Source organism: Chlamydomonas reinhardtii, chromosome 2 (genome assembly GCF_000002595.2).
Source record: "Chlamydomonas reinhardtii strain CC-503 cw92 mt+ chromosome 2, whole genome shotgun sequence".
Classification (NCBI taxonomy): Eukaryota; Viridiplantae; Chlorophyta; class Chlorophyceae; order Chlamydomonadales; family Chlamydomonadaceae; genus Chlamydomonas; species Chlamydomonas reinhardtii.
The window spans coordinates 1,251,906-1,271,173 of record NC_057005.1 but is presented as its reverse complement, the minus strand read 5'-3'; the positions used below and the strand labels follow the sequence as shown (position 1 = coordinate 1,271,173).

Sequence of the window (19,268 nt, the reverse complement as noted above, 5' to 3'; positions counted from 1 at the left end):
AAAGGCATGGCCGGCAAGGGGCTGTACCGCGTGCACCAGTTCTCCAAGGTGGAGATGTTTGTGCTGGCCACCCCGGCGCAGTCGGAGGCGCTGCACCAGGAGCTCATCGACATTGAGGCCGACATGTTCACAGAGCTGGGGCTGCACTTCAAGGTGCGGGGGAAGCGGGGGGGGGAGAGGTTTGGCGGGGGGTTGGCGGGGCGGGGGAGGGCAAGGGGTTATAAATACCAGCCCTGAACTGAACCAAAACAACGGGGAAGGGGCAGCCCGATTGGGCGGGGCGCCACGGAGGCGGGGAGATTGCCAGGGATGCTGTGTGACGCAGGGCGGCGGACGGGGAGGAGGAGGAGGACTGACGGGGAGTGGGACAAAAGGGGCAGCAAGGGGAAACTGGCAGTCCCTGGCGGGGTTTACGAAGATCAGGTCACGACCTCCAGTGCACCGGGGGGAGGAGGGACAGCCACCCGGAATGAGTCCACACGGACCAGGCCGCCAGCAAGCCCCATACCTTCCGCCTGCCCACCCTCAGCACGTAGCACTAATTGCTAGCTGATCATTCTGTGATCCATGAGCCCCACACACACGCCCACACACGCCCCCCCAAACCTCCCCCCCCCCGGCCTGCAGGTGTTGGACATGCCCAGCGGCGACCTGGGCGCGCCCGCCTTCCGCAAGTACGACGTGGAGGCCTGGATGCCGGGGCTGCAGCGCTACGGCGAGATCAGCTCCGCCTCCAACTGCACCGACTACCAGTCGCGCCGGCTCAACATCCGCTACAGGTGAGGCGGGGGCGGGGAGGGCGGGCGCGCGGTGGTGACCAGCGGTGACCCCAGCTTGCAGGCTCTCGCGATTGGCTGCCGTTAACTATGCCGATCCCCGTGTCTCAGGGTCAGGTTCAGGTTGCGCTCCCACCCGCCTTCGCGCGCCATAGACTCATAGTCCTCACGCACGCACTCACACAATCGCTGCATCTGCTGCTGCTGTCTTCGCCTCAGGCCGGGGGCAGTCGCCAAGGAGGCCGGCTCGGACAGCGACGGCGGCGCGGAGGCGGGCAAGAAGGGCGCGGGCAAGAAGGGCGGCGCGGGCAAGAAGGGCGGCGCGGGCGGCAGCGGCGGCAAGACCGAGTTCGTGCACACGCTCAACGCCACGGCGTGTGCGGTGCCGCGCATGATCGTGGCCATCCTGGAGAACTTCCAACAGGTGCGTGTTTAAAAATTTGCGAGTTGTGTTGGAGCTAGTAAGGAGGATTGGCGCGAGGGTTTGCTGTTGGGGAGAGTGCCTGGGAGATTCCGTTTGAAGGGAGTTGAGGGGAGGACGGAGGCATGCTGGTTTGGGGCGGGGCCAGGGAGGTAGCGGGACCAGCGGCGTGCTGCTGACGCCCGTGGCGGTCCACACCAGACGCCCACATCCGCCCCAACCCCAAACCGCCAACACATCCGCCCGGCCCCGCACGACTCTGCCCACACTTGCTCCCTTACCAGCACCTGCACCCTTACTCACCCCCGCACACGCACCCCCACCCCCCACGCCCCTGCAGGAGGACGGCAGTGTGGTGGTGCCGCTGCCGCTGCGGCCCTACCTGGGCGGCATGGAGGTCATCCGGCCGCCCGCCAAGAAGCATTAGACGGCGGCGCAGGCTGGCAGTGTGGGAGGGTGTTTGACGCTTTGTGCGAAGGGTTCGAAGCAGTGTGAGGGGTTGTGAGGGGTCGTTAGGAGGTTGCGAGGGGCCGGCATGGGAGTTCGGAGCAGTAGGCGGGTGTGCTGGCGAGGGGCGGGGTACTGTGGTGGCGGCTGGGAGGGGCTGTGGTGCTCAAGCGTGACGATGAGGGGATCGGCAAGACGGGTCACGAGCAGACTCAGGCAGGGGATGGAGTGGCAGGCGTGGGAAGCAGGAGAGGCAGGTGGTCACAGCGACACGGAGCACTTGAAGGTTGGGGTCGTGGGGGCCGCATAGGGGCACGGACAAGTCCGGGCCTGGGCCGGGGCCACCTGCAATTGGTGGCGGCGCTGTGGTGCGAGGTCTGCATTGTGCGTAGACGGCAATGCGGCCCTGGGCGCCGGCGGCTGGCGATGCACTGGGAGACTGCTCAGTGAAGGCTGGCCGTCGGGAGCGCGGCAGCTTTGTGATGCGTCGTGGACTGGGCTGCTGTGCGGCAGCCGGTTGATGACGGGTGTGGGGAACTGCAATGCGGTCCGCACCCGTCACTGTCCCGCTATCCAAAGCAACGCGCGGCCACTCGGTACTGATTACAATCAATTACAAACATGTCTCTGCGCACTTACAGCCACCAGCTGGCTGCCCTAGACGCGAAGGCGGTGAAGGCGTGGCTTCAGGACGCCAGCTGGAAGGGCCGCGCCAACAAGAACAATCCGCGGTTTTATGCGGACGTGCCGGCGGACGACAGCGGGCCGTTTGCGGCCATCCGCAAGGCTATCATAGACGCCATCAACAAGGCGGAGAGGAAGAAGCGCCAGAAGGGCAAGAAGGTGGGTCGCTGCGCTCGCTGGGTCGCTGGGTCGCTGGGTCGCTGCGCTCGCTGGGTCGCTGGGTCGCTGCGATCGCTCACCCACCCACCCACAGTGCGCACTCGTGAAGATGTACGCCATCTTTACTAAGACGGGCGGCTCCCACGCTCCCCACGGCGACGGCTCCCGCCGCGGGATGGCCGGCTACAAGCTGCGCTACGTGATGAAGGTGGGCGGCACGGGCAAGACGGGCCGCATCCACCTGAAGATGAAGGGTGAGGAGGAGATGGCGTACGAGTACGAGGCCGCGTATTCGATGGACGCGGCGACCGGCTCCTCGCCCAACAAGCATCGCGTGGCTCCCGTGGCCGCCCCCACGTGCGTGCTGGTCGCATCCGTGTACGGCGGCGCCCTGACCCCCGCCGCCGCGGCCAAGGCCAAGATGTCGGCGGCCAAGAAGGGCAAGAAGCACACCGCCGCCACCAAGGCCAAGATATCGGCGGCCAAGAAGGGCAAGAAGCACACCGCCGCCACCAAGGCCAAGATATCGGCGGCTATGAAGGGCAACACCAACAGGATGAAGAAACGTTAAACCAAGTTGCTGCTGTGCTGAACAAAGTATTGAACGAAGACTGTACCTTACCGGGCGTTAGGCTGGGCGGCGCAATGAAGGACTGGTACATGTGCAGCACGCTGAAGGCGGTGGTTTGATGGTGACGTGGATGGCTGTGGAGACACTAGCATAGCAGTTGTGCATGCAGCTATGCCCTACAATATTGTTATGGACCTGGCTAAAAGATCTGGGGCGGTTCGTTTGATGGATCTGGCCACGGGGACAGCGTCGTGGCGAACAGTGCAGGCAGCAGGTACTCGTGCTTACAGACGGCGTTGCAGGGACGGGCCTGTGTCGTGGATGTTTGAGCTCGGGCAGGTTGGTCAACACGGTGCAGGCCAGGGGTTTCAGCAAAGGCCAATTCAGGCGCGTTGGTGGTTGCATGGTCGCGTGTTAGTCAAACGTATGGGTACGGTAGTGTTCTGTCAAGGGAATGCAGCATGCATGAGGCGAGTCTGCTGCGACGCAGACCACCAAGGGAAGGCTGTGCTCGAGGCCAACTGAGTCAGATCGGTAACTGTGTGAACTGTGTGAAGCTGGTGTGACTTGTGTGCGGAGTGACCAAAGACGTGGATGGACGGGTGCCCTGCTTCACCGACTTTGTCCCATCACTGAGTGACTCAGCAGACCGTACTAGCTGTCTTGCGGTGTTTAGGTGGAGAGGTGGAACGGCTGCACTGCCAAGCCGTTAGGTGGGGGGTGTACCTAACCGAAACCTGTCTGCTTTGGTCCTTCTTTCGTCCCCGTAACAAGGCAACCAAGGGGTAGCTGCGAGATGCGACGGTGAGCCTCCAGCCCAGCTCTTGATGCTGGGTCTTGCCGACCCCTCTCCCTCGGCTCGCTGACACCCGTACCTGTCCGTACCCTGGTCGGGGTGGCGTGCTGCCCGAGCCCTCTCCCACCAACCACCCCAGCGGCACCGGACGCAGCAGCATGATATTGAGGGGCCACAACAGTTACATCGGCCAAGCACGTTTACCGTGCCAAATTGTTTGGTCTTCTCGATGACACGATGGAAAAAATGTGCATGGCCATATGATACACACGCAAAAAACATCCTCAACGCGAGTACCCGGCCCCTCAGTAGATACCACGTCGCCCGAATCCGATGACAGACCTCACGCCCGCGCGACATCGCGCGGTCCGCCCTCGCCCGCAAGCATGCTTGCGTACGCTCCTCCGCCAACACCTCCTAGATCAGCTGCTGAACTCCAGCTGCTGACGTCCACAGAGCGCCACCGCTGCTGCAAGAGCGCTCCGTGCCTCCGATCTAAAGCTGCACTAAACACTCGCGTCCACGATGATCGAGCGAGCCGAACATTTAGCGGATAGTCTTGTCGAACTTCGACACGGCGGTGATGGCCAGGGCAATGCCGCCCAGGACGGTCGCGCCAGCAATCAGGGAGCCCAGGAAGTTCTTCAGAGAGGGGGTCACGGCAGCCTCGGCAATGGGAGCCAGGGCCAGCGAGGCGGCAGCGGCAGCGCTCACGCCAGCGGCGATGGCCTTCTCGCTGATCTGAGCGGGCTTAGCGCTGCGGGCAGAGGGAACATTGGGTCAGAAGATCAGCCGAAGAGGCCTGACTCGGTACCCTGCCCCGCGACGCTCATCGAGACCCAAGCTCACCTGGCGCGGACCACCATGCGAGCAGCGGGGCGCGAAGCTGCAAGCGATCGAATACAAAGAGACCAGATAAGCGGCTGCAGCGGCTGGACAGTGTGCTAAGTCGGGGCGCTTGCAGAGAACATCTGCTTACCCACGCGGGTCGCCGGGCGGACGGCCACGGCCTTGGAGGAGACGCACACGGCGGCCATTTCGCTTGTTTGGGTGTAGAGAAAAAGCGAGAGGTGGGAGCGAGTGCGTTGCGTGGGCTGCGGCAGAGCCTGACGAGAGCTTCTTGCGTCCTTGACCCCCTTGCTTGCGATGGGTTCGTCGCGATGGGGACCAGATCTCCCGCCGTACCTCGCGTACGATTGCCGAATTCAGACGCGCGCTGGCGAAACTGGCCATCCTGAACTACTTGGACAGGTGTAGGCTATCACTCGCGCAGAGTGGTGCGGTCGGAGGGGGCTCGGGGGCGCCAGCGAAGGCGCGCTTGCGCGAAAATGGGTGCAGGTTCGCGCACAACACTACAATCAATAATACCGTGGACGTCGACGCTGAAGTTTCTAATATTCGTAATGTATAACAGACTCGAAATCACTCGTGCTTCGGTGTCCCGCCCAAAATGAAGGTGCAACACCCATCGCGACACCGCCGCTGCCACGTAGCGGGCAGGTGCTGTCGCCGTAGCCTTGGTACTTATCAATCCTGCTGTAGAGTGATATAGAGCTGTAGCCTAAGGAGCTCTGGGTTGGACTGACTGAGGAGGGTGTTGCGCGTGCTGAACCGAGGGTCCGGCACCTGGTCCCGTGCCAGCTCCCGTGCCAGCTGTCATTGGGGGGCGCTGCTTGTGCGCTTCTGTTGGAGTGCTTGATACCAACGAACGAAAGGCCACGTACACTAGGTCAGAGCGAAAGCGGCATTGCCTGAGCAACAATACATCAGCGGCCGGGCCTGGGCGCGGCGAACTTACAACTCATCCTTCTAAGAAATCCGGAGGCCCTGCAACCCCCTGTGCGGGCACGTAGCCCCTGAGGCACGTTCTTTCTTACAGTCCTCACAGGCCACCATCTACGTTGCCAGCATCAAGCTGTTATGCATACTAACGCCCCGACTGCATCTGCATCAGTAGCAGTCTGTGGAGATGGCACGCATCCACGGCAAATCCTGGCCTGGAACATCCAGTCGGGAGATGGCGCACCCACCCTACGCCGCGCCGCAACACGGCGGCATACCGAAGCACTACAGGCCCCGAAGCCGCCCACCCGCTCCGCCTTTCTGCTATACACTTCGCGCACGCCCTGTAACTGTGGCACCCCCGATACCGCGCCTGCATTACTCCGCCGCCGCCGCGGGACGTGCGTTGCTGGGCCCCGTGTAGCGCTCGCTCGCGGTCACAGCCCCGTTGGAGGTGACGACGGCGTAGCCCACCGCGCCCACCGCCGCCACCGCCGCCGGCGTGACCAGCGGCGCCAGCCCCGCGCCCAGCAGGCCGCCGGGCGTGGGCGGGCGGCAGGCGTGCAGCAGCGCCAGCGCCGCCGTGAACAGGTTCAGCGCGTTGGCCTGGGGGGAGGTGGTGGAGGCGGCATGGGCATGGATATGGAGGCGCGGGTGGGTTTGGCGTGGGGGGGGGGGGTAGCCATCCATGGGATGGTGTGTATCAAATATGAAGTGAAGTGCCGACGTCCAGAGGTACAGCGGGGGGGGTGGAGGGGGGCGACAGGGCGTTGATGTCGGGGACAGTTGGGTCCGAATCAGGGGTATACAAGGCCCAGAAGGGCAAGGAGGATGCGGAAGAAGGGGCGAGTGGTGAGAGCACGGCGGCAGTGGTTTGGTCCGAGCTCTGTGCGGGCGGAGAGGCCTGGCGCTGCGAGTGCCGAGGGGGTCGCTGAGGGGTGCGCCGCGCCAGCAGCCAGGTCGGGCCCAGGCCCAGCCCTTGCAGCCCACCCACCCACCCAGCCCGTGCACTTGCACTTGCAGCCCCCCCACCTGGTGTGCGCTGCCCAGCGGCACCGGCACGTACGCCAGCAGCGTCCACACGCCCAGAGCGAACTGAGCAGCAGCGGGAGGGGGGCAGCAGCAGCAGTGAAAGGCAGGCAGCGGTGTGGAAACGCCGTGGGGACCCCATGAGGGGGTGCAGCAGCGATAGCGCACATGAACAGGACGCAACCAAGAACGGTGCGGTAAAGGCGCCACTGTGCGTGCAGCTTGCTCTTGAGCAGCGGCGCGTGATACAGCGGCGGCGGCGGCGGCGCCCGCACCTGTGCTGCGGTGACTGCTGCCACGGCGTGTAGGCAGGCGGTGGCGCGCGGCGGCAGCAGCCCAGGCCTCTTGTAGGTGGCCCAGGCCGCCAGCACCGACACCAGGGTCACCGTTGCCAGAGTCCTGAGGGTGGGGGTGGGGTGGGGTGGGGCGGGGTGCGGTGGGGGGTTCAACGGGGCACACGTGTGGCAGCATGCGTGCCAGTGGGGCCCATGGCAAGGGTATCGTGTAGCAAGTCTGATGGGTTGCTGGCAGGCACCCAGCTACCAACAACACAGCACTACACACTCAACCGGTCTGTGCAAGTGAGCACGTGTCGTGAAACACACTCTGGCCAGTGAGCACCTAGCCGACAGCCGACAATCCCTGCCACGCCCGACCCCAATCCCTTTTCCACACACAACCAACCTCCCCTCTACACCCTTCCTGCCCCCTGCCCCCTAGCCCCTGCCCCCTGGCCCCCCACCGGCCGGCTCGGGCACATAAACCCGCCGCCGCGCCGCCCACCTGTGGTTGAACTGCACCGCGGCTGTGTTCTCGAACAGGTTGCGCAGCGGGCTGAGCCCCAGTCGCTCCCAGTCGCAGTAGTCCTGCAGCGGCACCAGCTGGCCAGACATGAGAGGCCAGGTGTTGTAGGCGTGGCCCGCGTCCATGCCTGTGGGTGGAGGGGGGGGAGGCGGGAGGCGGGAGGCGGGAGGTAGGGGGTGAGAGGCGGGGTGGGTGAGCGAGGGGAGGGGTAGATGTGGGGAGAGTGTGGGTGGGTGGTGGGGGGGAAGCGACGCCCGAGAAACAACCGCCCCGTTCCGCGCGGGTGCAGTCATCCCATACAACACTCAACCGCACGCCCCTCAGCTCGTGGGTTCGCGTGTCCGCTCCAGGCCAACCCGCCCCCTGGATTTGGTTAGGATTGGATACAACTACACACACATACACACACACACACAACACACACAACACACACACATCCCCCCCCACACACACACAAGCGCGCACCCGCCACGAAGGCGCCGCTGGTGGCTGTGACGGCGATGAGTGCGGCCAGCGGCAGCAGGCGGCCGCGCGCGCCGGCGGTGGAGCGCAGCAGGGACTCGGGCGCGCCGGCGGTGGCGGGGCGCGGGTACATCAGGTCTGTGCTCGGCAGACGAGGAATGCGGCGGAAAATGGCCAGAACTTAACGTTAACAAGGTACGCGCAAATGAGTGGAATGTGTGAGTCAAGCGGTGTCTTTTCAGCGTGGAAACGGCGACGCGGAGGAAGCAATCGGGGTAGTCGCGCAGCGTGCATGCGCGGCGGCTGTGCTGCCCCGCACGGCCCACGCCCCGCCGCTCTCACCCAGGGTGGTCCAGGTGAGGGTGGCGTAGATGGCGAAGGCGGACACCAGGTGGGCGGCCAGGCGGTAGGGCGACACGCGCGGCTGGGCCCACTCATGCTCCGGCTCCTGGAGGGGGGCGGGGGGAAATTCATGATTATTGAAGAAGTGAAGGGGCGGGTTGCAAGATACCAGCCCGAACATAACCAAACCAGGGGGGCCCAGGGCGGCAGGGCGGAATGGTGGCAGGGAGTGGGGGCGGGTGGTTGGAGCGATGGGGTGCGGGTTACCACTGACTGCACGTGGGATACTGATGGTTTCCGCTCGAGCGCAGCGAGTTGTCGGAAACCAAGGTTTCCTGCGCTCGGAGTGTGCACAGTTGTGGGCCCCGAAGGGGCGTGGCGTGTGTGTGTTTGTTGTTTGGGGCCCATGCGCGGCATGGGCGGTGGGCCCGGTTAAGTAGCGGAGCGCTGTGTCGCGCTCGCTACTTTGCGAGTTTCGTTCTGTCAGTACTGACGCCGTCGTCCCTGGCTACGCTCTATCTTTGCGTGGCTACGCGGCGGTTCGGGCTCGCCCTCCCAACCCCGCACGAAGACCGCAGCTCTCTGCTTGCAGGTACCCTCTCCGGCGGCGGAGCCGCCCTCACAAATTGTAACACGACGCAGTGCATGGAAACCGCACGTGCGCGTATGGCAAGGTCGGACCCCGCACACCCCAGCCCCCCAGCCTGTCTCGGGGGAGACACGTGCGTGTCAGCCACCACGCGTCACGCGGCCCTCCCCCCCTCACCTCCAGGCCACTCCGCACCATCCACCACCCCACAAAGCCCTGTGTGGAGGCGGCGGCGGCGAGGAAAACAGGAGGTTGAGATGAGACAGCGGAGGCGGAAGCACATCCAGGAGTGGAGGGAGAGGTGAGGGATAGGCGAATGGTCACTCGCGAATAACCTTTGACGAAACACGTGCCCCAGTGCAAGGCCCCATGCTCGCGCCCATCCAGCTTTTACAAGCTCATCCTCACGTACCCACATGCACAGCGGTCCCTTCAACAAGCACACCTACACACATCACACACACACATACTCCCGTGTGCAGCATAAGCAACATCCGCCCCGTCTTGCATGGACGGCTGGCCCCGCCCCCCACCCCAGGGGACGCGCACCACACGCGCGCACCTGAGTCCCCCCCATGAAGAATAGCAGCCCCAGGCGCCGAGCCAGGGGGCCGTTGATCCAGCGCCGCGCCGCGAAGTAGGCGGCGGGCAGCGCAAACGCCAGACCCAGGAAGCGACCCCACATGCTGCACGTGTGTGAACGTGTTGGGAAAGCACAAGGGGAAAGGGTCGACAGGGTGCACGCGAAAGCGCAAGCAAAGCCGCGCGCATATGTGTTTGTACTGCCATGAAGGCAGCCATGCATAGCTCCGTGCACGACAACCCCTGCTTGCCATTGTTCTTGGCCAGACCGGGAAGCAGCACACGTCCAAACCAAGATCATTTGTGTGTTTTTGTGTTGGGAGGAGGGTAAGTGACGGTTGAGGGCTTGTGCAGCCGCGGGGCAGCGCCGAGCATCACGCCGCGCGGGAGCGCCGGCGGGCACACTAACCCCCCTCCCCCCCCCCCCACACCCACCGGTGCGCGTACTCCATCCAGTAGATGAACTTGAACTCCTCGAGTGTCATGCTGCGGTGGATCTGTGTGGCGCATGGCGGCGCACATATGGTAAGGCACACTGATTTGCCAGCGACACGGTTCTCGCCCCTTTGCTCACCCAACCCGTGCCACACACGTGCAATCTTGACTACCGGTACCGATTTAAGACCTAATTCTTTGGGTCGGGCAAACAAGCACCCTTCCCCAACACCGCCAGACGACCACCGTTCACCCGCCTGTCCTTGGGCTTGAGCGTACAACCATCCCGCATGCTTCACGGGACTGATGCAAAGGCTCCACGGCCCCCGTTTCTCCCCGCCCTCGGTCCCGCGCACCTTAAAACCACCCGGCCACCCCTACTCCTCACCTTCTTGTACTCTGGGCTGGCCTTGTACTTGGTGAACTCCGCCTCCCAGTCCGACTGCGTCACAGGCGGCCGCTCGCCTACAGGGCCGGAGCAGGAGTGGTGGGGCCTTGACAGGTGGGTACGGGAACGGCAATCCGGAACGGTTACGGTCATGTTTCCATAGCTCTATTCCCCTCCGTTCCCCTCTCCCTCTCCTCCTCCGTTCTCTTCCCTCCCCGCTCCCCCTCCTCCGCTCACCCGTCAGTTTCCACTCGGTCATGGACAGGCCGGAGCGGGTGAGGCGCGTGATGCCGCCCAGCACCACCATGCTGTACACCCAGCCCGCACACACGCCCAGCCAAGCCGCCAGCGCGCGGCGGGCGCCGTCACTCAGGCCCGCGCTCAGCGCCGCGCCGCCGTAGGCGGAGGCAGCGGAGGCGGCGGAGGCGGCAGCGGAGGAGGAGGCAGCCGCGGCGGCCTGTGGGGGTGGGGTGGAGGCAGGTGCGGTTGGCAGGGTGGGTAACACTTAGTTGTGTGGTGTTAGCCGCTGTGGTGGCTGTGATGAGAGACATTGACGCAATAGCACCGCCACGCACCTCCTCAGCCACAGCAGCCGCAGTGGACTTGAGGCGGGAGGGCAGCAGCAGCAGCCGCGACGGCAGGGAGCAGCGGGAGGAGGTGCCGGCGCCGGCAGAGGAGGCGCCCGCACGGGTGCCCGCAAGCAGGCCTGTGGGTGGGCAGTGGTTGCCAGCGGTTTCATGCGTCGACGAGGTGCCATGCGTGCACTGGATGGCCCCGCGCCTCTCTTTTCTTGTAAACAATTTGGAAGGTGTCGTGCCCGCCAATCGTGTTGACATCCGCAATCCTGCCAAATCCGCATATCGTGCGGAGCGGCCGCACACCACCATCCCGACAGGTATGGTGAAGCCCGGACGCCCGTACCCACCTCGCCCAGAAGCAGTAGCGGCAGAGGAGCCGGCCTCCGCCTGCAATCAGAAAGGTCGGTTGAGAGCAGGCCGTGTCAAGTCACGGCGGCGAGGCACAGCCCCGGTTGGTGGTACGGTCCTGAACGTGCGCGTGCGCTGCGACATGACGGTTGCTACCCACCATCACCGGGCGCTTTAGCTCAGCCCCTCTCGTGACTTCCCCGCCAAAACTCACAGTAGTTGCCAAGCAACGGGACAAGATGCCTGTGCTCAAAATCATCCCGCTGCAGCGCTTCCCCGCGCCGGAGCCGGCACCGGCCGCGCTGGCCGCCGCTGCAGTCGACAGTTGGCGGCCGCACGCTGCGTGCGCTGCATCACGGAAAAGCGCTCGTAGGCTTCGGGCGCCCTGGCTGCCCTGAGACGCCGTCGACGATAGCAGGCCTCCAGAGCCCAGCAGACCCGATTCTGTCGCGCGCACGGTGGCCGATGCAACACCGCTCGCCGCGAAACGAGCCAGCAGCGTGACTCCGCGAGAGCCCTGGCTGCCCGACATTCCAACGTGCTATCCCAAGTTCGATGCGACCAATTGAAGGCCGGATAGGTGTATCGGCGTCCAATCAACCAAAAATGCTCGGCGCTTGAAGCGCGCCCCTGTTATTGGCCCTATAACCTTTTAATGATATGTAGTTTGACCGCAGACCGGCAAATTGAACGCAGCGCTGGCGTGTATCTTATGCAACGTCAAGTGTCAGCCCTTATGCTCGGTTTCCTGCTTATTTAGAAGCTGCGCCGGCCTAGCGCTTGCCAGTCATTCTTATAATACGATCAGCTGAGCTATGCGAATCGTGAACAAGCGCAGGGACGCAATGTGCGTCCGGTTGTACGTGCGTGTCAGCGTCCACGACCACACCCAAGACCACACCCGCCACCCCGCCTAGCCCGCCCCTGCCCGCCCCGCCTTGCCCGGTCACCGCGCGCACACTTCCCGTTTCCTGCGCCCTTGTGCCCTCCAGCCCGGCAACAGACCTCCTGAGATGCCCTCTACCTGGCCGCATAGGCATGACTGCATGAGGCAGCGGAACGGTGCCCGCTCCAGGCATACAGGCATGCGCTGCACCCTACGGGACTACGCTAACCTGCGCCTTACCCTGTCCCATCACGCCCCTGTTGCATACGCTCGTGTGCCAGAAGCATGTGATGTCCACAAGCGCTGCAGAAGAAGTTGCAGTAACCTCACGAAGTGAGATCGGGCGCTGCCAAGACGGGACCAGGGTTCGGACGTGCCAAGAAACAGCGCGTACTCCAGGTCTCTCCTCCTCCTCGCCCGCCGCTCTTACACAGACCAATGCCAGGCGAAATATCTGCCAATGAGCTGCAGCAGCTCAATAGTTGCAGCCTCGACGCCTGTTGTCCGCGGCCTGGGGCTCAACCTGTAAGCGACTGCGTGGTCCTCCGCCCGGGCGACCTGGTCCAAGGCAGCGGCAGCGGCAGTGGCGACAGCGGCAGCGCCTACGACGGCGACAGCATGGACCTGATGGCGACAGCAGGCCAGGCGGAGCAAGCAGCCACAGGTGGACAAGCAAATGGTGGTGAAGGACAGCTGGCGCTGAGCCGCTCCCGCGCCTCGTGGGCTCTGGCGGAGCTGGCCGCGCCGCCGCCGGATGCCGGCGAGGTGGGGGGCGCGAGGTTGTGATGCAGGGCTGCAGCGCAGGCCTTTCGGTGTGCCAAGAGCCGGTGGTGATGGCCTCAGGGATGTGTGCTTATGTTACAGAGACATGGTGGGGCGCAGTGCGTGTGCCACCGGCGTGCTGCTGCTCTGCAGGTAGAGGCGCGGCGGGCGGCGCTGGCAGCTAGGCGCGCGGACGCTGAGCGCTTCCACTTCAGGCGGGTGTGCTGAGAGGCTGCATGGGAAGGGCAGGCTATGCCACTAGAGCGCACGAGCGGCAGGACGAGGCGGTGCACGGGCGACCGTGTGTGCAATTCCCGCCTGCATACCGTAGGGAGCTGTGGACGAAGGATCCACACGGCGGGCCGTACAGGAAGGTGAGGAAGCTCCAATGGGACAACAGGCGTGGGCAAAAGGGTGAAGACGGATTGGCCAGCCAGGGTGCGTGTCGACACGCAGGTCCTCGGCCATGAGGAACGGACGCCCCCGAATGCACGCACGCATGCATGCCCAGACAGTCTGACGCATGCACGTGAATCTGAGCAACCTGGCAACGCCGACATGCCCACTTGCAGGTGGTCCCCAAGGGCACGGCGGCGCTCGACGCCTCCGGCCCTGGCCACGGCCCTGGCTGCGGCGCCATCGGCATCAGCAGTGGCAGCGCGCGACACAAACAGCTGGCTGTAGCAGCGGCTGGGGGCGGCGGCGGCGGCGGCTACCGCGGCAGCAGCAGCGGCCCTGGGTACGAGGTGGTGCGGGTGGGGCCCACGACCAACTTCGTGGGGGACGCCATGAGCACAGGCGCCGTGGACCTCGTGCTGGTGCGTGGAGCCGGCCCGGGCTGCGTGTGGTCTGGGAACACGGTAGATACACACAATGGGCGGATATATGTGTGTGTGTTGTGTGCCTTGAGGATGACTGCACCTGCGGGCGGGGCGCTCGATGCCTCAATGACACACCGCCAGTTCCTACTCGAATACTCGATCACACCGCTCCACTACATCCTGTGCTCGCCACCCGTCAAACCGCACCAGGCTGAGCTTGAGGAGCTTCAGGCGCCCCCGCCGCGGCCTCTGGCCCTGCCCCCAGCTTCCTCTGCCCCGTCCGCCTTCCTCCTCCTGCCGCCGCCCCTGCATCAGCCCGCGACGGCTGCAGATCTGGAGCCCCTGGGTGGGGCGGCGGGCGGCACGTTGGCAGGGGTCCCGGGGGCGGCGCCACCGGCGGAGGCGTGGGCGGCCCTGGCGGCGCGACGGGGCCGGAACGGGGAGCCGAGCGCCGCAGAGCTTGTGGAGTTACGCCGGGCGGCGCGGCGGCTGCTTGGCCGCGGGTAGTGTCGCCTATGCTGTAAGTAGAGATGTAGAGTGATGACATGAGGAGTGGAGCGTCCTATGGGAGCAAGCCTACTAGAGCTAGAGTAGGCCGACGGCGTTGCAGGTGGAGCGCCCCTGGGGTCCAGAGCAGGTTGATCGCTTTCCACGTCACTGGCTTGTGAACTGAGTCAGCAAATCCCACTTGTGACCAACGCAATCATGTGGTGGTGGTGCTTCTCGTGATGGAACATGGCAAGGGGCAGGAAAGCGTAGTCCCGATGTGGTGGTGGTGCTTCTTGTAATGTCGCATTTTTACTTGCTGGCTCGTCGGCTAAGGACTGTACGGTAGTGCGGAGCTATGCGCAGGTGCGCTGCAGTATATGGTCTGTGTCCCGTCTTGTTAGGGCACCGGGCCTTGTTGTTGAGCCGCGCGCGGGAGGCACTTTCACCAAGAAAGCGTGCAAACCTTACATACGCTAGACCAGATCCATTGGCATGATCTGACGCCTTGGTTGGTGAGGCCGCGAAGACCCTGCTTCCTGTTGCCTCCACTCAGCTTGCGGAACTCCACGCCGCACTGCGCACCTCCCTCTCATGTTCGTCGCCTCCAGCTGCAGCCGCCCACCTCCCCGGCTCTCCTGGCACCCTGCCTACTCGCTGCCCCTTGCCGCCGCGTGCTGGCGGACATCAGCGGTCCGCACCCACCCATCCACCCACAAACACATCGCCACACCAGTTATCTGCCCTAATGCCAGTGCCACCACAACCCCCGCAGCTGCTCACAGGTCTCCCATCTTCCACCGCTCCCCATCCTCAACGCGCGCCGGCGCCGGCTCCGCCGCCGCTGCCGCCGCCACCACCACTACCGGCGGCGCGGGGTCCAGCTGCCAGCGCTCCGTATCGGGCGATCCCTCGCCGCGACGCCGTGGCGAGCGGGACGTGTGCCGTGACCTGCACAGGCAGCAGAGCGGGGTACAGATGCACAGCAGCGGCGAGAGGGCGGTCAGCACTGGTGCAGCCAGCCCCTCGGCAACACCAAGCCATGTTGTAGAATTTTCAACAAGGGCAAGGTGACATAGGGCCGGGCGTTTGAGGAGCCGCGACAGCACCGGCACATGCGCATGCTGGTGACCTACTCAATCGTCGCGGCCGGGCGAGCCGGCGGGGGATTTGCTGGGTTTGGGGGAGTCGCGCCGCGGGGACGCGGCCGGCGGCGACTCGCGGCGCGGTGATCGAGAGAGCGAGCGCGCACTGGAGCGGGAACGCGAGCGGGAGTGCGACCGCGACCTGCGCGCACGCAGCGGTGGGCAGCGGCATCGATGTGTGGCGACAGAAGCGGTGGCATCAACGGCACGATGGTATGCGTGGTTGTGAGAGGGCAGTGTGCCGCTAGCACGCCGTGCCGCTCCCAGCACCGGTAGAGTGCGTTGCGGTGCACTTGATCCTACTCGCGCTCGCGTCATGCGCTTTCCTAAACACGGCGACTGTCGCACTGTGTGCGACAGAACAGTTCCGCCGGCACGCACCACCCCTTCCAGGCACGCCATCCATAACCCTTTCCCAGCCCTAGGTCCCATTCCACCGTTTGCCAGCCCACCGCCACGAATGTGCGCTTTGCCAGTCACCACGCAGCCCCTGCCCCCTTCACCTCTCCTCACCGTTTCCGCCCGCGGTCCTCGCCATCCTCCTTGTCGTCCTTGTCGCCCCGATCGCGGCCGCTGCCGCCCCGCTCCCGCCGCTCCCGCTTTTCCCGCTCCCGCACGCCGCCGCGCGCGCGCTTCACGCGGCGCGCCTCGCGCTTGCGCGCCCGCTCGCGCGACGAGCGGCGCTCGGGGCTGCTCCGGTCGCGGCGGGACACCTTGCCCTCAAACTTGGTCCGGCTGCATGAATGTGGAAAAGGGGAACAAGCAGCCCTCAGACGGCATGGCAGCGGCGGTGCGTCAGGCGTGACTATGCGTTGCGGGCATAAGATACCCCGTCTCTCACCGGATACGGGACCTGCTGAACGACATCCACGGGACTCTGCAGCCCGTGACCCTGTAGCCCACCACCCTCTGCCACCACCCTGGACGCCCACCCCCACAAACACACATGACCCGCGTGTCTCCGTACCATGTTTCCTTGAGCACACGTACATGTGTAAACATATCCACACACCGCGCCCACGCTACACGCACGATGCCGACCCCCTTCCCTTGCGCTTTCCTCGCACGCGCGACTCGCCCCACCTGATGACCACGCTGCTGCGCTCCTGGTCCACCGACAGCCAGCCCTCCTTCTCGAACCACTTGCAGAACAGCGTGAAGCTGGCGAAGCCGCACTGCTTGTAGCTGAAGTGCCTGCGGGGGCGGGACAGTGCCCCAGGGGGCGGAACACAGGGCCAAGCGGCTCAGGCTGACGGCTGGCGCGCCCATGTGCGTCACTTAGTGTGTTTGTCCGCTCCGCACCAGCACCTTGCTGTGCTAACGTATCTGAGAAAGCGACATCCTAGCATACCCGGGACCCGTTACTCTTCAACCGTACGCAGTTGCACTGGGGGGGGGGTGACCATAAGGCACTCCCACGCGCCCTCCTAACCTCCGTTGCCCACCTTCCCGCCTGTCCCACCCCCTCCCACCCCGGTGCCTCCCGCTCAGAGCCGCGCACCTGTCCCGCAGGTGCATGTAGTCGTTGAGGATGGAGATATTGCAGGGCAGGCGCTGCTTCTCAGTCAGCTCCATCAGAGCCTTCTCAACGAGGTCCTGGGGGGGAGGGAGGGAAGGAGGGGCGGCAGGGAGCGGTGTGGCGTGGTGTCAGAGGTCGGTGCGTGGCGGTGCTGGTGGAGGGGTGAGGACGTGTCCCTAGCATTCCTGAGCCGTGTTGTGCGGTATGGCGTGGTTGAACGCGACCGAGGCGAGTGCGAACTTGTGGCTGCGAAGGCAGCAAAGCGCCACAGTAGAACCTTTCGCACGCGTGCCTGTGTTCATCTCTCATGCCCCGACTGTACGCCACAACATTGTCCCCGCGCTGGCCGTTGGTGATGCAGCGTTGCGCACAACGCGCACTCCCGTTCCCTTGCCATGCCCTACCCAGCACACTGGCATACACACGCGCCCGCTCGCACCCGCACCTTGACAGTGCTGGACACGTGCTCTTCGCCCGACGCCACCGCTGCAGCCCCGGAGCTGCGCCCCTCCCGGTCCCGGTCGCTCCGCTCCGTGCGCCGCTCCTTGTCCTTGTCCTTGTCCTTCTCCCTGTCTTTGTCTTTGCCTTTGTCCCGGTCCGAGCGCTCCCGGTCTGAGCGCTCCTTGTCCTTGTCCCGTGTGCTGCGCTCCCGCTCGCGTTCGCGCTCCCGCTCACGTTCGCGCTCCCGCTCGCGCTCACGTTCCCGCTCGCGATCCCGATCCCGGTCCCGGCGGTCCCTGTCCGACCGGTCCCTGTCCGACCGGTCCCGCAGCGCGCGGTCGCGTGACCTGCAATGTAGCGAGGACATAGCAGCAGTATAAGCGCCTGCCCGCACGGTTCTGGCCCATTTGCAGTGACCCATGCGGCTGTGCAACCCCGCGTGTGGCCTGTCCGGTCAACACCGCGCCGCACGCATGCCAATTCGACGAGCCACCTCTGCCTGCACGCGCGGCCTGGGGGCGAAGCCGTGCTGCCGAGTCATGCAGGCGGCCCTCCTCTTTCCACACCCGTACAGGCTGCCGCACCAGTCCAGAACACACACACACCCTTATGCTTGTGCTCTGCAACACACACGCCCGCACCCACACCCGCACCAGCAGCATCCGCCTTGCAACCCTGCCGGCGCAAGCGCAGAGCGCAAACCCTATCGCGGCGGAGCCTCACCTGCTGCGCCGCCGTGTCGGCGAGTTGGATTTGCTGACCCAGCGCTTCACCACCGGCGACCTGTCGCGGCTCGTCCGACGGCCGCGCCGCGCCGGGCTGCGGCTGCGCCGGCTGCTGCCGCCGTTCACGCGGCTGCGCTTCCGATCCGGAGAGCGACTCCGGCTCTTGCTCTTGCTGCGGCTGCTGCGGCCGCCACCCTTGCCCTTGCCCTTGGCGGGGCTCTTGCTGCGGCTCCGGGCCTTCTCCTTGACAGGGCTGCGGGATGGAGAGCGGGCCCGGGGACTGCGGCTGCGGGAGCGGCTGCGGGAGCGCGAGCGGCTCTTGCTGGGGCTCCGGCTTCGGTCCCTACTGTCGCTGCGGCTGCGGGACCTCGACCGGGACCGCGACCTCATGGGAGAGTCTTTCACGGACGCCGAGCGAGACCTGCGGAAGGGCGCAACCACGTGGGGGGCACGGCCAGAGTTGGGTGCTGGGGTCGAGTGCAGGTGGCACTCGTTGCTTCGCCCGACAATCAGCCTTGCTGATAGATTACGCCCGAGGCCAAGGGGCCCAGAGAAGAACATTGCCAGACAGAGCGCAGCTAACTCCCGCCGGAAGTCCTCACCTAGACCGGCGGTGTTTCCTGCAATGTAATTTTGTGTGTGACTTCAGACATATGTACAACTATTGTGACATGTGACACTTGCCGAACGCCGCGTTTTGCCGCTGTTTTGCTCACCCGTCTCTTGCTGGACTCCGGCTACGACTTCTCCCTCGCTCCTGAAAAGATTGTATGAAGCATGCAGCATGTCATGTCGAGCGTGGGCCTGGAGGCCGCAACCGAGGTGCACCGAGACCGCCTTCGCGCCGCTTTGTTGCAGTGTCGCACCTCATCGTCACCCATGACCGTGCGATGGACGCTGCTCTAATAACTTTGTGTTTCAACAGAAAGTTACAAAGATTGGCTTAGTCCAGGTGATAGCAAGGAGGATCCGCAAGCCCAAGTCCAAGACCTATGCGCTGTAGGAGTTGGCACAAATGAAAGTGCAAATAATGCAGTAGCGTTGTGCACAGCGCTGTACATCGCCATAATGTTGTTGCGCGACGGCCGGAAAAGCCGGCGCGGAGTCACCATGCTGTCGTACGCTGTGTTTGGCCGAGTGGTGCGCGGGTTGCAGCGGCAAGGGTGCAGCGCTGGGTGACGGGCTTGTGCAGTAGGTGCGGGACCCACCACAGCGCGGCAGCTGGTGAGGCAAGCGGTGCCAAGATGCAAGCCCTGCCAGCGGTGCTCTGGAGGGAGCGTTGCCTTCACC

The 19,268-nt window shown here is 64.8% G+C and overlaps 6 protein-coding genes across 6 annotated transcripts in view; 3 read left to right on the top strand and 3 right to left on the bottom strand.

Moving 5' to 3' along the window:
* The window catches only part of CHLRE_02g082825v5 (uncharacterized protein), a 59,226-nt gene extending 57,043 nt beyond the window's left edge, over window positions 1–2,183 (top strand). Inside the window, exons 2-5 of the mRNA XM_043059269.1 lie at window positions 5–153; window positions 628–779; window positions 996–1,200; window positions 1,538–2,183. Of these exons, the coding sequence (XP_042926903.1) occupies window positions 7–153; window positions 628–779; window positions 996–1,200; window positions 1,538–1,624 (591 nt within the window). The 5' untranslated portion in view covers window positions 5–6 and the 3' untranslated portion in view covers window positions 1,625–2,183. The remainder of the gene's footprint in view (window positions 1–4; window positions 154–627; window positions 780–995; window positions 1,201–1,537) is intronic.
* Window positions 2,184–2,237: 54 nt separating this feature from the next.
* CHLRE_02g082800v5 (uncharacterized protein) lies at window positions 2,238–3,803 on the top strand. Its single transcript, XM_043059268.1, has 2 exons — window positions 2,238–2,487; window positions 2,582–3,803. The coding sequence occupies exons 1-2, from the start codon at window positions 2,266–2,268 to the stop codon at window positions 3,056–3,058; spliced, it is 699 nt and encodes a 232-aa protein (XP_042926902.1). The 5' UTR covers window positions 2,238–2,265; the 3' UTR covers window positions 3,059–3,803.
* A 220-nt stretch (window positions 3,804–4,023) lies between these two features.
* On the bottom strand, window positions 4,024–5,247 carry CHLRE_02g082750v5 (uncharacterized protein). Its single transcript, XM_043059267.1, has 3 exons — window positions 4,834–5,247; window positions 4,704–4,740; window positions 4,024–4,611 (listed from the first exon to the last, which is right to left on the bottom strand). The coding sequence occupies exons 1-3, from the start codon at window positions 4,889–4,891 to the stop codon at window positions 4,401–4,403; spliced, it is 306 nt and encodes a 101-aa protein (XP_042926901.1). The 5' UTR covers window positions 4,892–5,247; the 3' UTR covers window positions 4,024–4,400.
* Window positions 5,248–5,545: 298 nt separating this feature from the next.
* On the bottom strand, window positions 5,546–11,987 carry CHLRE_02g082700v5 (uncharacterized protein). The gene is made up of 14 exons (XM_043059266.1): window positions 11,408–11,987; window positions 11,193–11,232; window positions 10,843–10,973; window positions 10,505–10,724; window positions 10,268–10,344; window positions 9,880–9,941; window positions 9,425–9,548; window positions 9,040–9,078; window positions 8,274–8,379; window positions 7,935–8,069; window positions 7,449–7,596; window positions 6,941–7,064; window positions 6,669–6,731; window positions 5,546–6,242 (listed from the first exon to the last, which is right to left on the bottom strand). The coding sequence occupies exons 1-14, from the start codon at window positions 11,723–11,725 to the stop codon at window positions 6,015–6,017; spliced, it is 1,815 nt and encodes a 604-aa protein (XP_042926900.1). The 5' UTR covers window positions 11,726–11,987; the 3' UTR covers window positions 5,546–6,014.
* Window positions 11,988–12,417: 430 nt separating this feature from the next.
* Window positions 12,418–14,462, top strand: CHLRE_02g082651v5 (uncharacterized protein). The gene is made up of 5 exons (XM_043059265.1): window positions 12,418–12,844; window positions 12,995–13,056; window positions 13,173–13,215; window positions 13,414–13,659; window positions 13,873–14,462. The coding sequence occupies exons 1-5, from the start codon at window positions 12,518–12,520 to the stop codon at window positions 14,167–14,169; spliced, it is 975 nt and encodes a 324-aa protein (XP_042926899.1). The 5' UTR covers window positions 12,418–12,517; the 3' UTR covers window positions 14,170–14,462.
* A 141-nt stretch (window positions 14,463–14,603) lies between these two features.
* Window positions 14,604–19,037, bottom strand: CHLRE_02g082600v5 (uncharacterized protein). The gene is made up of 10 exons (XM_043059264.1): window positions 18,845–19,037; window positions 18,695–18,735; window positions 18,581–18,598; window positions 17,977–18,399; window positions 17,258–17,600; window positions 16,795–16,889; window positions 16,377–16,487; window positions 15,807–16,028; window positions 15,285–15,435; window positions 14,604–15,099 (listed from the first exon to the last, which is right to left on the bottom strand). Exons 4-9 carry the CDS (start codon window positions 18,366–18,368, stop codon window positions 15,285–15,287), a joined length of 1,314 nt encoding a protein of 437 aa, XP_042926898.1. The 5' UTR covers window positions 18,369–18,399; window positions 18,581–18,598; window positions 18,695–18,735; window positions 18,845–19,037; the 3' UTR covers window positions 14,604–15,099.
* Between the last annotated feature and the right edge of the window lie 231 nt (window positions 19,038–19,268).

What these genes read in the sequence shown, in the direction of transcription:
- CHLRE_02g082800v5 (XM_043059268.1), top strand. Translation starts at nt 2,266, where the DNA reads ATGTCTCTGCGCACTTACAGCCACCAGCTGGCTGCCCTAGACGCGAAG. An exon ending in AGCGCCAGAAGGGCAAGAAG is followed by an intron (nt 2,488 to 2,581) that starts GTGGGTCGCTGC and finishes ACCCACCCACAG; the next exon opens with TGCGCACTCGTGAAGATGTA.
- CHLRE_02g082750v5 (XM_043059267.1), bottom strand. Translation starts at nt 4,891, where the DNA reads ATGGCCGCCGTGTGCGTCTCCTCCAAGGCCGTGGCCGTCCGCCCGGCG. An exon ending in CCGCCCGGCGACCCGCGTGG is followed by an intron (nt 4,741 to 4,833) that starts GTAAGCAGATGT and finishes GATCGCTTGCAG; the next exon opens with CTTCGCGCCCCGCTGCTCGC. An exon ending in CGCATGGTGGTCCGCGCCAG is followed by an intron (nt 4,612 to 4,703) that starts GTGAGCTTGGGT and finishes CTCTGCCCGCAG; the next exon opens with CGCTAAGCCCGCTCAGATCA.
- CHLRE_02g082700v5 (XM_043059266.1), bottom strand. Translation starts at nt 11,725, where the DNA reads ATGTCGGGCAGCCAGGGCTCTCGCGGAGTCACGCTGCTGGCTCGTTTC. An exon ending in CGCTACTGCTTCTGGGCGAG is followed by an intron (nt 10,974 to 11,192) that starts GTGGGTACGGGC and finishes GCCCACCCACAG; the next exon opens with GCCTGCTTGCGGGCACCCGT. An exon ending in CAGCGGCGCCTTCGTGGCGG is followed by an intron (nt 7,597 to 7,934) that starts GTGCGCGCTTGT and finishes CTCCACCCACAG; the next exon opens with GCATGGACGCGGGCCACGCC.
- CHLRE_02g082651v5 (XM_043059265.1), top strand. Translation starts at nt 12,518, where the DNA reads ATGCCAGGCGAAATATCTGCCAATGAGCTGCAGCAGCTCAATAGTTGC. An exon ending in CGCCGCCGGATGCCGGCGAG is followed by an intron (nt 12,845 to 12,994) that starts GTGGGGGGCGCG and finishes GCTGCTCTGCAG; the next exon opens with GTAGAGGCGCGGCGGGCGGC. An exon ending in GCTGAGCGCTTCCACTTCAG is followed by an intron (nt 13,057 to 13,172) that starts GCGGGTGTGCTG and finishes TGCATACCGTAG; the next exon opens with GGAGCTGTGGACGAAGGATC.
- CHLRE_02g082600v5 (XM_043059264.1), bottom strand. Translation starts at nt 18,368, where the DNA reads ATGAGGTCGCGGTCCCGGTCGAGGTCCCGCAGCCGCAGCGACAGTAGG. An exon ending in CCGACACGGCGGCGCAGCAG is followed by an intron (nt 17,601 to 17,976) that starts GTGAGGCTCCGC and finishes GCTACATTGCAG; the next exon opens with GTCACGCGACCGCGCGCTGC. An exon ending in GAGGACCGCGGGCGGAAACG is followed by an intron (nt 15,436 to 15,806) that starts GTGAGGAGAGGT and finishes GCGTGCGCGCAG; the next exon opens with GTCGCGGTCGCACTCCCGCT.